We start from the raw sequence: 17,239 nt of genomic DNA on the forward strand, positions 1-17,239 counted from the left end.
GATAAACTTAATGTATTTATTAATACTTTAATTTGTACAATTGTTAATAAATTTGAATACCCAGAATGTATACCAGATGATTATGATGAAGAAGAAGAAGATGATGATGAATTTTCTACCTTTTTTAATTTTAGAGAAAACATTGAAAAGTTATATCAACGTTTAATACTTTTTGATAAATTAAAAGCTATTGAAATTATTAAGAATGCTATTATATATTTAAATGAGAATTATGATAATTTAAAATGGAATAATATAGAATCCAAATTATATGCATTTTATGTTACGACATCTATTTATTGTGAATATAAACAAGGATCAACAAACACTTCAAATAATTTGAATAATAATATGATTACAAATAATCAAAATAAAAATAATATTATTATGAATAATTCTTTAGAACATTTTAAAAATATAAAAGAAGCGAATGAAGTAAATATAGATTATAATAATTTACTTTTTGACTGTTTAATAGAATTATTAAAAAACAGAAAAATATTAAACTCTACTAATTATCATATTAATATAAATTTAATGGAAATATTTCAAAGATTAAATTTATTTTTTATTAAAAACCCAAATTATATAGAATATGCATTACATATATTTCTTACTAATGGTATTAGAAGTAATAATAATAAAATTGCAAAGAAATCTGTACATATTTTTAAGAAATTTTTAAAAACAAATTCATCTGTAATTTCAAATTATATAAAAGATATATTGCAATTATTAGAATCGTATTTAGATGTACCTTATATATATCCAAAAATGGATATTAATAATAATATATTAAATAATAACAATATGATATTAGATGATAATACTATTAAATATATTTATACCTTTTTATATTCCAATAAAAATTATAATCATGAATATCAGATAGATATTTATGAAATTATCGGATTATTACTTTTAAATTATGATTTTAATAAATTCAAGAAATTATCAAAAACTGATAGTGGTATGTCTATACAATCAAATAATAATTTATCAAACAATTTAAATTTAAATAATAATGATAATAGTATTAATATTAATAATAATAATAATAATAATACAATTAATAGTAGTAATAATAATAGTAATGACGGACTTAATCAAAATATTAGTGAAGAAATGATTGCTAATTATAAAGATCGAATTTTTTTCTTTAAAGGTATATTAAATAAGTTATTAGAAAATTTGTCAGCTGTTAAAAATTTGTATTTAAATTCTACGAAAACACAACATGATAATATATGTGCTAGTTTTATATCTAGTGTTATAATTAAATGTATAGGTGCTTTATGTAAAAATGTTAATATTAATATTACTGATATTTTATTAAACGATTTAGATAATACTTTAGGTATTATAATAAGTGAATCTTTAGAATTATTCTATAATAATTACATTGTTAGAGATTCTGTGTTATTTACATATAGAATACTTTCTAATTTGTTTAAAGACTTATCACTTAATTATACTGTAAAAATATTACCATATTTTTATAACATATCTTATAATATGATAATGAATAAACTACAAAAAAGTAGTGTGGATAATCAGAATGCAAACACATTTAATATGATAACTCCTACTTCATATCAATCGGTAGATGGTACTACAAATAATCCAATGAAAACATCAAATACCCATCATGAAGAATTAAAATATTTATATAATGAATTAAATGAACTTAGTATATTAGTATGTCATCTAATATCAACACATAAAGAAAAATCTTTTGATACATTTGTTAATCCATATATATATAATATAACACAAATACATATGAATATATGGAAATTTATTAATGTCCAATCATTAGAAATGCAAAGAGAACAAAATGCCGTATTATCACCACTCCTATTAATATTGTATAACATATCAGTTAATATTCCAGCAACTATACATAGTTTCATGTCTTTTGAACATATAGCATTAAATCATAAGCAATTCTGTGATATCTTTTCTAATGACGATATAATTAAATCAAAAATTGCTGACGCAATTACAAGTATCCTTCTTATTTCATTAAATTATAAAAATACTAGTGATATAAATATATGTTTGTATTCTGCCCAAACCTTATCAAATATGTTAAATAACGCCACATGTATGACAAACCCAAGCGAGGTAATGAAAAATAAAATATACATATAAAATATACATATAATATATACATATAAAATATACATATAATATATACATATAAAATATACATATAATATATACATATAAAATATACACTATATGTATAGTTTTCATATTTTTTTAACTGGTTTGTCACATGTTATTGATTTTTTATCTTATGTTCAGGTGTTGAGTAAATATCCCATAATGCAAATAATAGATACCTTATGTGTAACATTAAAATCTTTAGATTATGCAGACCCAAAAACTAAAAGGGTAATTAATAAAAAAGAAAAAAAAAAATAAATAAATAAATGCATATATTTATATATATATGTGTGTATATATTTTATAGCTATCATAGTTCTCGATATATATATATATATATATATATATATATATTTTTATAATGTCAATTTAATTTTTTATATACATTTCGCAGATAATGCAAGAAGTAATGAATATATTTCGTTTGTTCTGTGGATTTAAAGTTAGTGCTAATTGCCTACCAAACAAAATTATTGAAAGCTCACAAATATGTTTACAAAATTCGCTCTTGTCAGTCTTTAAAAATAATCCAAATGACATTGCAATTTTGATACAAGTAAGATAATAAAGAAAATATATATATATATGTTCAATATATATATAGTTTTATATACATTTTCATTTTTATGAATTCATAAAGTATTAAAAAATTTTTAATTTACGTCTGAACATTATTATTATTTTTTTTTCCTTGTAGGCTATAAATGCAAACAACCAACAACAATTTAGACAAATTTTATCAAATATAGTTGCTTAAGTAAAAAAAGAATATAAATATGAAGAAAAAAAAAATAAAAAATCAATATAAAAATATTTAACAAAATATATATATATATATATATATATATATATATGTATATATAAATTTTTTCTTTTTCTTTTTTTTTTTTTTTTTTTTTTTTTTTGTTGTAACTAGCCAAAAAAGAATTTATAAAAAAAAAAAAAAAAAAATTATGAGCATTTAAAAAAAAAAATTTATAGAAAATTTTGTGGAAATTTTTATTATCTATATTTTTATGAATAATTTATGAACTATTTTTTTAAAAATCAATAATATTTGTTTATATATTTTTGTTTACTATTGTTTTAATTATATATATATATATATATAATATTAAAAAATAAAAAAAGACCTTTACTAAAATTTATCAATTTTTTTATACTTATTAATTATATTTGTAATTTTTCTATTTATTTAACGTAGAAAAGTAAGGGTTACTTAATACGGCATCAATATTTAATCTTTCATTTGGATTCCTTAAAAACAAATAGGAAAAGAATGAATAATTTATTTTTTTTTAAATTATGATTAGTATATAAAATATTTATCTTTTAAATGTGTTATAAAATTATACAATAATAAGGAAATAAATATAATATTAAATTGAAATGAACAATTAAATATATAATTATCCTTTTAAAATAACCATTTTAAAAGCCCATCTATTATATTAATTAATTCCTTTTCCCTATAAATGAATATTTTTTGTTTAATTTTTATATAAGGAAAAAATATATTCTATCTTATTAATAATATATATATATATATATTTTTTTTTTTTTTTTCTTGTTTTACTCTATTTCTAATATGTTTCCAAGAATTTCATCCCAGCATAAGGGTTTTATGTTCAATTCACATAATTCCTTTATAAGTAATGTCTTGAAAAATAAAAAAAAAAATATTATTACGATATGCATATATTTAAAAAAAAATTGAAGCTTGTAATATATATAGATGCTTTTACATTTTTTTTACTGGTGTGGTCTTTAATATTTTCAAAAAAACTCCTTGAAAAAAAAATAAATAAATAAATAAATACTTTATGATATTGAGTTGTTTCAAGTTTTTCTTTTTTTTTTTTTAATCATCTCCTGTCTAATTAACACAGTAGTAATAAATATATCAGATATTTTATTTTTTACATTTGTGGAGAACCTATGACTTCAATTAAATTTATAATTTGAGAACATTCTTCTGAATATCTGTAAAAATAGGAGCAGATAAATAAATAAATAAAAATATACAAATATATATATATATATATGATTAAGAAATAATATTATATTTTCTTTTGATTCTTCTAACTCGTCCTTCTTAAACTTCCCAGGGAATAACGGACACAGGTTTATTAACTCAAAAATAATACATCCGAGGGCTAAAAAAGGAAAAAAATAATAAAATATATAATAATAAATATAATGAAGGAATTAATAAATTATTTGATTTATCCGTTGAATATTTTACTAACACCACAAATCAACCTCCGTCTGAACAATAAAATGAGATAATGATTAATAATATAAATATTGAAATATCATAGAAATTATATATTAAAAATTATAACCGTATAAAACATTGATCCACATAATAATTCTGGTGCTCTATACCAACGTGAGCAAATATAAGGAATAGAAATAATATTTCTTTGAACTTTTTTTGCTGAACCTATAAGGTATTAAATATTAATAAATGAATAAATATTATAAATTATTTAACAATGAAAGCAATGTTTTATTATTTTTTTTTTTTTTTCCTTTGAATACCTAAATCACATATTTCAATTTTAATATTAGAAGAGTCTAAATCAATCTGTAGAAAAAATAAAATATAACATATATATATTATTATATACAATTGATGAGTATTTATTATATATATATATATATATATATATAATAAATTACTAAAATATTATCTGGTTTTAAATCTCTATGGGCGAAGTCATTTTTGTGTAGATCTTTTATCCCTATACATATTTGACTGAATGGTATATACATATGTACATATGAATATATTTGTTATACATTTATTTTATTATTTTTTTCTCTTTTAGTATATTTACTAAATAATATTTTTTAAGTCAGCTGGATTAATTCTATCATATCTAGAAATAAAAAGTATATTTGTTTAATTAATAAAATATGTGTTTCTAAAGAAAGAACATGGTATGTTTTAAAAAAAATAAGAGAATTGTTCAAAAAATTGATATATATTCACTTTACATGATAAAATAGTATGCCCTCATTAACATATATATATATATATATATGTATGTATATATTTATTATTATTATTTATTTTATTTTTTTTTTTTTACTTATTTTCACGCTTTTCTTGTTTTTTCATTCTTATATATCTTCCCAAACTATATGTCATATATTTAAAAACAATGTTTTGAATTCTATATCCTTTTTTGGTAGTTGTATAAAATACAGACTTTATTTTAACTATATTTGTACTACCATTCATTTTTTTTAATAAATCTACTTCCCTTGAAACTTTATTTCTCCTTTAAGAAGTAATAAATATAAATAGATATTTTATCATACGCACATATATATAGATGAATTTTATATTTTTCATATTAATATAAAATATATATATATATATATATATATATATATATATATATAATATATTTATATAAACCATTTTGGAGATCTTTTAATTGCAACTGCTTCTTGAGTAGACATATCAATAGCAGAATATACTTTCCCGAATGTACCCTTCCCAATCAATTTCATTAATTTATATTTTGGGTTTTCAATTTTAGTACTTTTCATTTTATTCATTCTTATTCTGATGTTGTATACAAAAATGGGGAATATACATATATATATATATATATATATATTTTTTATTATTTATTAATATTTATGATGAACGTATTACATGTTCATGATAATTTAAATATATATACCATAAAACAACAGTCTTACAGATTATACTTTTTTCTTAATACTTTAATTATGTGGAAAAACAAAATGAACACGAACAAACACAAAAAAAAAAAAAAAAAAAAAAAAAAAAAAATTGATAAATATAAATACTTATATGTTATGTTATAAGAAAAAATACAAATTGTAGTTCATTATATAATATATTATTATTTTGAGAATAATATGAATGGGGAAAAAAGGAATAGACATTTTATGTATCTACATAAAATAGATGAAGCTTTTTTTTTTTTTTTTTTTTTTTTTTTTTTTTATTCAATATAACCTTATAATTGCTACAATAAGAAATAATACTTAGATATATTAATTTGTATTATATATATATATACTTTTTAATATAAATAATGAACGTGTGCATAAGCTTCATTATTATTTTTTTTTTTTTTTTAAGATAATGAAATAAGTATTAAACGTTTAAGTAAATATGAAATATGTCCTATATTATTAGTGATTTCATAGTTTTCATTTTTATATGGGAATATATTTTTATGGTAATCAAAACATTTTATCTACACACATATATAAATAAATACATAAATATATATATATATATATATATATACGCATAATTTTATATTTAATGTTATTTAATTTTTGTTTTTTAAATTATATAATTATGAAAAATACATGAAAATGAAAACAGAAATGTTCTTTAATTAAATCATCTTTATAAGTTTTTAAGAAAAAGAAAAAAATTATACATTTTTCTTTATATTATATATTTGCAAATTAATTATTTTCCTTGTTATATTAAAAATTTCATATTTTTATATTAGATTGAAAAGTGATACATTATGTTTATATATATATATATAATATTATATATTATTTTGTCAGGGTACATTCCATAAGTTTTTTAAAAAACAAAAAATATTAAATAATAAATAATAATAACAGTATAGAAGTTACTTTCTAATATATATATATATATATATAATAAGAATATTTTAACAATAAAATATAAAAATGTGTAAAGAAATTCAATATGTAAAATAATTTTATCATATTTTTTATTTATTTTATTGAACATCATAATTATTTACTTTTATTACATTAAATATATTCTTCATATTGTATAAATATATATATATATATATATTATATATTGTATTCTTTACCCGAATACCATTTGAAGTTCATCTTATATTTGTAAAGCATGACAGGACGATATTAATATTATTTTAAATATTTACAGAAATAAAAAATTAAATCAAATATATAAAAAAATATTCATAAAACAGCAAATGCTTTTTTTTTTTTTTTTTTTTTTTTTTTTATTTATTTTTATAAATGGATAAAAGAACAAATATTGTTATTAATATGAATATACAAATAAAAAATTAAAAAAATTATTTTATAATTTTATGAATTTATAATGAATAAATAAAATAATTTTTATCAGCTAACAAATGAAAAAGAATAAATAAATATATAATAAAAAAAATATATATTTTTTTTTTTTTTTCATAAAAATATAAAGTTTTCCATTTATTATATATATAAAGAGTTTTCATTTTTACCTTTTTTTTTTTCATTAAATAATTATAAAATATTCATTTTTATATCTTCTTTTTCTTTTCTTTTCTTTTCATTTCTTTTCTTTTTTTTTTTTTTTTTGTACATCTAATTTTTTTTATTTTGAAAACATTTTTCATAGTATTATATACATACATACTTATATTATAATATTTTCATATATATTTTTTGTATATACTTTATTTTTAATATACCTTTGTTTTTCTGTGCTTTTTTAATGAATTTAAAAGATTAATGTAATATGTTTATATATAAATTTGATTTATATATGTCTTAATTATTGATAATTCCACTTTAAATAAAAGATTAACAAAATTTATGTATTATATTATATCTTATAAACATAGAACAGAACACTATAAATAATAATTTATAACTCATTTCGTCAATATTTGTAAAAGATAAACTAATATATATATATATATAATATATATATATATATATATATATATATATAATAATATTATTGATACATATTTTTATTTTTTTATTCATTCCTATTTGTTCATTTTATATATATCATTAAAAAAGAGAAAAAAAAAAAAAAAAGAAGAAAAAAAAAAGAAATATGGAATTACTCATATATGAGGAGTTGGAAAAAAAAAAAAAATTAACGAGAACAAAAGAAGACCTAAATTATTTAGTAGGATGTAATTAGAATGTGAGACTATTTTAGTGGTTTTTTTTTTTTTTTTTTTTTCTTTCTTTTTTTTTTTTTTTTTTCTTCATCTTTTTATTTTATCTGTTTCTTCTTCTTTCCATTTTCTGGATTTGTTAATTGCAAGTCGTGACATTTCAAAAATGTGAGAAAAATATGGATATCTGTTCAAATATGCTAAAGAGGGAAATTCTTAAATAACTATGAAAAAAATAAAAAATAAAAAATAAAAAATAAAAAAAAATTAAGCACAAACATATAAAATATTTAAAAAAAAAAATAATAATAATAAAATATTAAATATATAAATTATAAAAATTTTAAATATATACATATATATATATATATATATATATATATATGTATGTATGTATATACAGATAAGGCAAAATATTTTTAAGACCTCTGGATCTCATATGACACAATTAGAACATATAAATATTAGGAGGAGAACAAGTTATCATCTTTTTCTGTAAAATTTGTTGTCTCTTTTTTTTTTCTTCTTTTTTTCCCTTTTTTTTTATTTGTTTTTTTTTTTTTTTTTGTGTTGTTGTTCAATACACTTATACGAAAATAATTTATTATATATTTTCCCATAAATGTATTTTCAAAATGAATGTTGAAGAATATAGACATCAAGTGGGAGGACACTGCAAACTAATAAAACCAAAAGATTCATCAAAGGTATACAAACCATTAATAGAAAATGAATATATTTTTTATAAAAAGTTAACAAATTTCGGTTCTTCATCAACTGAATCAGGACCTTTACATCTTTTAAAAAAATTCATACCGAAATTTTATGGCGTAACCGAAATTTTGGTTGAATCATGTTCTGATGATGAAGAAAAGCAAAATGATTCATCCAATCATATAAAAGGAAAAGATGAGAAGAAGAAGAAAAATAAAAGTAGATATAAAAAATATATCAAAATGGATAAAAGCGAAAAGGAAAATTTTGTAAACACTGATGAAACGTATTTTGTTCGAGAACAGAAATATTCTGAACAAATACGAATGAGGGAAAATATTTCAAACGGGGATATACATGAGAACATACAGAAAAATATGTCAAGTGGTGAATTAAAGGAACATAAAGTGAATCATATGAAAATTGTTGATAAACATAATGAGTCAAATATGTATGGAGATGCATATGGAAGTAAGAATGATGAAATGAATAAAAATAATAATGAAATGTATAAAAATAATAATGAAATGTATAAAAATAATGATGAAATGAATAAAAATAATGATGAAATGAATAAAAATAATAATGAAATGAATAAAAATAATGATGAAACAAATAAAAATAATGATGAAACAAATAAAAATAATGATGAAATGAATAAAAATAATAATGAAATGTATAAAAATAATGATGAAATGAATAAAAATAATGATGAGAATGTGAAAAAACGATATAACGAAAATAACACAAATGCTACTCCAAAAAAATTCAAAAGAAGAAAAGAATGTGTTCCTCATATAATTCTTGAAGATTTAGTGTATGGATTTAAAAGACCATGTGTATTAGATATAAAAATGGGAAAGAGACAAAGGAAGATTGGAGCATCAATAGAAAAAAAGAAAAGACAAGTTGAAAAGAGTTTTAAGACAACTAGTCATTCATTAGGTTTTAGATTATGTGGATGTCAACATTATAATAAAGTAAGTGATACATTATTTTATAAGGATAAATATTGGGGAAGGAACTTAAGTAAAGAACATATTCCATGGGCAATTCGAAATTGGTTTTGGAATGGTTCATTATTATACGAAGAATTAATACCCTTATTATTAGAAAAGTTACACAGCTTTTTTAATTGTATAGTTGAATTGAGACATTATCGTTTTTGGTCATCTTCTTTATTATGGGTTTTTGATGGTGGATTAAGTGATAAAAAAGCTCGATCTAATTCTTTAGATATTAGAATGATTGATTTTGCTAATACCATATATTTACAAGATAATCCATCAGCTGATGAAGAATATATTTTTGGTTTAAGAAATTTAATAGAATCCATTCAGATTTTAAATAATTCTATACATAATATTTATTTCCTACCATATGAAATCACTACTTGTTTTTATTCAGAAAATTATAATATGAAAGAAATTAAAGATCGCAAGGTTTTAAAAAAATCAAGATCTGTTGTTTATGAAGACAACAAAAAGAAGAAAAAAAAAACCGTGTATATTAATATGGAATTTTTTAAAAAGGCAAAAGGCAAATATGGAAGTAATAATAATAAACAATTGGATAATAACAAACTTGTAAGTAATAATAAGCACATGAACAATAATAAACATTTAAATATAAAAAAGAATGATATAAAAACGAAATATATATATAATTCTGATTTATTAAATACAGAGAATATCAATAAATTTTTGTCACAAAATGAAAAGGAAGAAATCCATAAAAATAAAAAACAAAACAGAAATATCAATATAAATAAAATTCCAAAAAAAAAACCAAAAAAATTATATATAAAACATAATAAATACCAAAGCTTTTCTGACTATGCAATAAGAGAGGATATCTATAGCACTCCCTTATTTTCTTTTACAAATAAATTACATAATAGTGTATCAAATAATCCACATAATATAAAGAAAACACATAATATGAATAATTTCGGAATTCATTGTCTTCTTAATAATAATTCTGTTAGTACATCAAGGGTGGAAGACAATGCATATATGGAAGAAATTTTTAATAAATATAAAAATTATGAATATAATAATGTATATGATAAAAATATTGGATCATCTCACAATGATAGAGATCCTTTGGTAGATACTCATTTATATGATGAAAATAATAAGATATTGTACAACACTTGTTTAAAAGAAAACGATAATATATATTATAAGGGTTTAGAAAATACTATGGATAAATGTATGAATAATACAATGAACAATTTATTTCATATTCAAAATTATAATTATGATAAGCAATATAACAATAAAATAAAAACACATCATACATCAAACGATAGAACAAATATAAATAATGAGGAAATTTTGTATGTTAACAAAAATATTTCAAGAAATAATAATATTTATATCAACAATAACGAAAGGAAAAAAAAAAATATATTATTAAAAAAATCGTACAATATGTCTATGCAAAATAAAAATTTACCATACCAGATAGATGAATGTAATAAAAACAAAACAAAAGAGGAAAAGGTTATTTATAATATTAATGATAATTCTCCAATTTTTATTGATGATAAATACAAAGAAGATATTCTTCAAAATAAAATATATTTCGATAAAGAATCTTTGGAAAATATACAGGAAAATCAAAATTATATTTTAAATGATCATACGGATGTATTAAAATATATGAATTATAATATGGATAACAAATGTTATGATAAAAATATAAATATAAATATAAATATAAGTAATAATAATAATAATATATTATTAACATATCAGAATAAAAGAAAAAATGAATCTATTTCAGATAATAATTTACATACCAAAAGCGATAATAAATATGATGAAATAATACAAGAAACCATTATTAAAACATTAAAAATAGCATCCAATTTTTATCAACAAATTAAAGAACATATTAATATAGATCAACAAGTAAAGGATCAAGAAAAAGTACCACAACCTTGTAGTGATGATGATAATATTAAGAATAATGTACAACAAGGGGAAGACAAGATAAAAAAAAAAGAAGATTATTTGTTGTCATATCATAATGTAGCTGATGATCACTTTAATAATAATCGTTGTGAAGATAATAAAAAAGATTTTTATTCATTTAATTTTGATGAAAGTCAAAAAAAAAAAAATTCTATTGAAACATATAAAGGTAATATAAATTTTCAAACGAATAATAAAGATGATAATATAAAAATAAAAGAAAAAAAAAAAAATTATAAAAAAGAAATAAGTAATTATTATTTTGAAAAAGGAGAAATGGAAAATATCAACGTTTTTCCTAACGAGGAAGAAAATGTCATACATGAAAAAAAAAATAAAGACATACAAGTATTCAAAACAAATAATATACATGATAACAATGTAGAAAAAAATAATATCAACAATATTAAAATAATAAAAAATTTTAATATGTTAAAAAGGAATATAAACTTAAAAGTTTTAATAAATCAAATGATTAAAATGGAAATTGAAAAAAGGACATTAGAAAAACAACAATTGTTATTGAAAAATAAACAAACAAAGAAACGAATTAATACACATACAAATAAACAAATATATAAAGAAATAAATACACATACGAATAAACAAACAAGTAAAAAAAATATCTTAAAAATAACAAATAATGAAATGACTGATTTTTGTGATATTAATGTAGATATAATAGAGGTACAAAATAAAATAAAACAAATGGATATAAAAGAAAATATGTTAAACAAAATGATATATAGATCAGAAAAAGATACTCTATATAAAAGTAGTAAAAATAATATATACGAACAATTAAATTATAACTCAGATACTATATTAATACATAAGGATTTTAAAAGTTGTCATTTAAAAATGAATAACAAAAATAATTATATTCAAGATTTTAATATGAATAAAAGATGCATGTCTTGTAATGATGATATCATTTCATCTTTGAAGAATGATAATAAAATAAAAGAAAAGAAGGAAAAACAAAACAAAAAAAAAATACGCCAGCTGTTTTTAAAAAAATTAAGTATGTTATCAAATATGAAAAGTAATAAGAAAAAATATCATGACAATGTTTATTATAATGGTGATCCTGACAATAGTAATGAAGAAAAAAATGGTGAATATATTAATAAATATAATGATAAATATTATAATGAGTATGATAATAAATATAATATTCAACATAATGATACATATGATGATAAGTATGTTAATACAATTAATAATATTCCGCTTCGTTTTAGTAAATATTATTTAAAAGAAAAAAAGAAGAAAAAAAAATATTTAAAATGTAATCAATTAAATATGATACCTTTACATAAGAAGAAATCTATATATAAAAACGAATATCCAGAAAATAATGAAGAATTTAATATATTCAATATGAATTATGAAAAGAATATGTATACATTTAATAATATAAAATATACAAATGAAAATTTAAATTATATTAATAATATATATGAAAATAATGAATTCGAAACATATAAAAATTTAATACTACCATTAACAGAAACAAATGAAAATTATAAATACTTACGTAGATCTTTATCAGAACCTAATATATATAAATACAACCGATTTATGGGTACACAAAAAGATTCATATGTTAATAAAATTAATTATAATAATCTAATCAAAAATAGATTGGATAAATTAACAAAAGTTCCTATATATAATCAAATATATGGTTTTACCTCCAATTCTAGTAACACCTATTCTTCAGAAAGTTCCCTTGATATGTAAAAAAAAAAAATTTTTAAATATAATGTAATTATTTGATATGATTTTATTTGTTTTTTTTTTTTTTTTTTATTTTTTATTTTATTTTTTTTGTGGATAATTAAAATTAAAAAGTTCATGGAGTATTAAATTGACATGATTATTATTACATTTATAAATAAAAAAAAATATATATATATATAAAATATCATCTATTTTATACTATATATAATAAAAAATATTGTAATAGATTAAATATTAAAGGGAACATTGGATCTACAGATTGCACATCAAAATTACAAATATATATTAAATTATATATATTTTTTATATACATGTGTGTATATAACAATATATATATATATATATATATATATATATATATATATTTATTTATTTATTTATTTATTTATTTATTTATTTATTTATTTATTTATTTTCTTATCAAAGTATAAACATTTTTTTTTTTTTTTTTTTTTTTTCCTTTTTCCATTTTTTTTCGATTTTTACTTATTTTTGAGCTTCATATTTAATTTCTTTTTTTTTTCTTCTTCTTTTAATCTTTATTTGGAATATTAATAGATTCAGTTTAATCCATTTTTATATCTTTTTATGTTGACTTTATTTATTCTTATTAAATTTATGTTTTTTTTTTTTCCTTTTTTTTTTATAGTGTTTTTTTTTTTTTAAAATAAATTTAATTATACTAAACATTTCCATATATTTTTATTTATTTTATTTTATTATATAAATATGAAATTTTTTTTACTTCTACAATTATAAATGAACTATTTTAATTGTTATATGAGTATGTGTAATTATAACATTTGATTTATATAAATATATATTTATTAACATATAAATTTTTTTTTTTTTTTTTTTTTTTTTGCTTCTATTTAAGTTCCTTAAATATTTAATTATGAAATAAGTTGTTTTTTTTATTGTTCTATAACATAAAGTATGAGATATTTTATGCATAATTGAATATATTAATTTTTATATTTAATAGAGATATAATTTTCAAGAAAATCAAAAATAATTATATATTATATAAAACAACAGGAACAAAATAATATATATATATATTGTACACACATTTATGCATATATATATATATATATACACCTCCTTGATTCTGAAGTATGTAAAATTAATCTAATTATGGCAATTAATAACAATTAAAAGAATATATAAACATATGTTGTTGTTATAATACAAACATATATATATATATATATATATATATATATATTAATTTATTTAATTAGAATATAATTTTATTTTATTTTATATTTTACTTTTAATTTTTGTGCCTTTTAAAATTTATAAAATATATAGAATAATAATATTTATTCGAATTGAATGTTGTAATAAAGGATGATAATATTTTGAAAAGAAATTTCTGTTAACCTGAAAAGGTAGATTTGTGAAATGATTAGAAAATAAAGATATATGTATATATAAATTACATATATATTATTTTATACTTTATTAATTTTTATTTGTTTATTTTTCATTTTGAAGAAAGTTTGCAGGAAATATGAATGTTTTAGATGTTTTAAAAAGATGGTTTATTCTTGTTTTTTTTATGTTACAACGTTTTTTTGAATTTAAATCAAAAATAACCAAAAAAAGTTTCATTATTTTTGGATTGCCTTCATCTGGAAAAACATCCATAATATATTTTTTCAAGCTTGGATATTTAATAACGACTGTAATAAATAAACAAACATATATATAAACCACATTTATATATGAAAGTATTGCAAAAATATACATACATACATATATATATATATATATATTTAATATATTATTTTTTTTTTTTTTTTTTTTTTTTTTTTTTTTTTTTTTAGGTAAGTACCCTTTTTATTAATGAAGAGAATTTCAAGATAAATTTAAAAATTGAAAAAGACGACACGAAGGAACAAAATTATGATATTACATTTTATGAAGTTGGAAAAAATTGTTCTTATAATTTAATAAAAGAATATTCAGATATATCTAATGATGTTATATATATTGTTGATAGTGTACAAAAAGGAAACTTAAGTGAAGCAAGAGATGATTTTATACGTATTCTTTATGAATTTAGATTTATTTATAGAAAATGTAAATTTCTCATTTTTATGAATAAGCAAGATTCTAATGGATGTTTGTCATCACAAGAAATTATTAACTTTTTTGCTTTACCAAAAGATTTATTAATAAGATGTAATTTTATATCTTGTAGTACTTTATCCGGTCAAGGATTAAAAGAGGGCTTAGAATGGTTACTCTATTATAATCTACCTTTTTATAATAACGAATTAAATTGTATTGATAGAAGAACAGCTACTAAACATTTGGAATTATAACATTCTTTTTGTGTGAGCACATTCGGGAGAGTTTTTTTTTTTTTTTATGCATATCATACAAATATGGAAAAGATATGTATATAAACTTATCACACTCTTTTTTATTTTAAAGAACCCTATCTTATATAAATATTAATACATTTAAAGAACCATACTCTCTATAATTCGTATCTATACAATCTTTTTAACATAAGAATACTATATCTATAACACTTTTACTTTATTTATTTATTTTTTAATTTTATGTATTACTGTTAACCTATTTTTGTATATTATATTTTATTTGCATTATTTTATTATTACTTTATTTATTTTATTTTTTTTTTTTGTTAAACAATTTTATATAATTAATCATGCAACAGCAACCCAAATAAAATAAAAAAATAAAAAAATAATTTTTTTTTTTTTTTTTTATAATTATATAAATAACAAAAGAAACGTATTATAATTAACTAATATCATAAATTTTTATATCACATACAGTTTTTATAGAAAAAGTATATTTATTTAAAATATAGTGAAGTATAATGTTCTCTCCCCGATTATGTCACTAAGCTAAAAAAAAAAATAATAAATAAAAGCAAATGGTGTATTCACATATATATATATATATATATATATATATATATTTTGATTAAAATTTTTACTTGATCTAATTCTTCCAAAATATTTTTATTCGTTTCATCGACATCTTTGTAATACTTCTGTGCTAACCACTAAAAGGTGGAAATAATATATGTACTTATTTATATAAATAAATTTATATATATATATATATTCCACATTCATCATATAAAAAATATACATGTTAACTGCACGTATTATATATAGGAACATTATAAAGTGAGTTGCTTTAACATATTTACTACAATGAAAAATATACCTTCAAAGAATTCTTGTTATTGTCTTTTTCCACTTCCATTTTAGTATCCTTAAATTTGTAATCTTAAAAAGAAACAAAGAAAAAAGAAAATTAACAAACTACAAAATGAAGGAAGAAAGAATGGATTGTTTTGATTATAACCTGAAGCAACTTTGTCTCCCGGAAGAGCATGAACAGATTGAGGATTTGATGGCTATAAAAGAAAAATACAATTCAACAAATAAAAACATTATCGGAAAAATATAATAGAAAGATACATATAGTAATATTATATATATATATATATATATATGTAGTTTTTTTTTTTTTTTATAAGAATATAAGAACCTTATATATCCTTTGAACATCATATGGAATTTGTGCATAGACAACACACAAAAAAAAGGAGAGGATAAATAAGATATTCCTCATTTTGAGTGGGGAAATTTATAAAAAAAAAAAAAAAAAAAAAATAGTTATAATTACATAGTATATTAATTTTATAAATCCTTATAGATTAAA

The 17,239-nt window shown here is 18.2% G+C and overlaps 5 protein-coding genes across 5 annotated transcripts in view; 3 read left to right on the forward strand and 2 right to left on the reverse strand.

The window, feature by feature from the left end:
• Positions 1 to 2,929, forward strand: part of PF3D7_1315900 (exportin-T, putative) — a gene marked incomplete at both ends in the record, with an annotated part of 4,189 nt that extends 1,260 nt beyond the window's left edge. The window contains 4 exons of the mRNA XM_001349860.1: positions 1 to 2,127; positions 2,311 to 2,400; positions 2,567 to 2,728; positions 2,870 to 2,929. The exon at positions 1 to 2,127 is cut by the window's left edge and continues 1,260 nt beyond it. Of these exons, the coding sequence (XP_001349896.1) occupies positions 1 to 2,127; positions 2,311 to 2,400; positions 2,567 to 2,728; positions 2,870 to 2,929 (2,439 nt within the window). The remainder of the gene's footprint in view (positions 2,128 to 2,310; positions 2,401 to 2,566; positions 2,729 to 2,869) is intronic.
• Positions 2,930 to 3,359: 430 nt separating this feature from the next.
• PF3D7_1316000 (protein kinase, putative) lies at positions 3,360 to 5,745 on the reverse strand (the record flags this gene model as incomplete). Its single annotated transcript, XM_024473221.1, has 13 exons — positions 3,360 to 3,429; positions 3,600 to 3,641; positions 3,749 to 3,831; positions 3,918 to 3,960; positions 4,096 to 4,155; positions 4,259 to 4,328; positions 4,422 to 4,440; positions 4,518 to 4,618; positions 4,717 to 4,762; positions 4,858 to 4,933; positions 5,016 to 5,057; positions 5,271 to 5,462; positions 5,603 to 5,745. The coding sequence occupies 13 exons, from the start codon at positions 5,743 to 5,745 to the stop codon at positions 3,360 to 3,362; spliced, it is 987 nt and encodes a 328-aa protein (XP_024328970.1).
• A 2,971-nt stretch (positions 5,746 to 8,716) lies between these two features.
• On the forward strand, positions 8,717 to 13,522 carry PF3D7_1316100 (inositol polyphosphate kinase, putative; the record flags this gene model as incomplete). The annotated part of the gene is made up of 1 exon (XM_001349862.1): positions 8,717 to 13,522. The coding sequence occupies one exon, from the start codon at positions 8,717 to 8,719 to the stop codon at positions 13,520 to 13,522; it is 4,806 nt and encodes a 1,601-aa protein (XP_001349898.1).
• A 1,516-nt stretch (positions 13,523 to 15,038) lies between these two features.
• On the forward strand, positions 15,039 to 15,855 carry PF3D7_1316200 (ADP-ribosylation factor, putative; the record flags this gene model as incomplete). Its single annotated transcript, XM_001349863.1, has 2 exons — positions 15,039 to 15,212; positions 15,355 to 15,855. The coding sequence occupies 2 exons, from the start codon at positions 15,039 to 15,041 to the stop codon at positions 15,853 to 15,855; spliced, it is 675 nt and encodes a 224-aa protein (XP_001349899.1).
• Positions 15,856 to 16,362: 507 nt separating this feature from the next.
• On the reverse strand, positions 16,363 to 17,149 carry PF3D7_1316300 (conserved Plasmodium protein, unknown function; the record flags this gene model as incomplete). Its single annotated transcript, XM_002808970.1, has 5 exons — positions 16,363 to 16,410; positions 16,503 to 16,571; positions 16,739 to 16,800; positions 16,880 to 16,931; positions 17,066 to 17,149. 5 exons carry the CDS (start codon positions 17,147 to 17,149, stop codon positions 16,363 to 16,365), a joined length of 315 nt encoding a protein of 104 aa, XP_002809016.1.
• Between the last annotated feature and the right edge of the window lie 90 nt (positions 17,150 to 17,239).

Source organism: Plasmodium falciparum (assembly GCF_000002765.6).
Source record: "Plasmodium falciparum 3D7 genome assembly, chromosome: 13".
Taxonomy (NCBI): Eukaryota; Apicomplexa; class Aconoidasida; order Haemosporida; family Plasmodiidae; genus Plasmodium; species Plasmodium falciparum.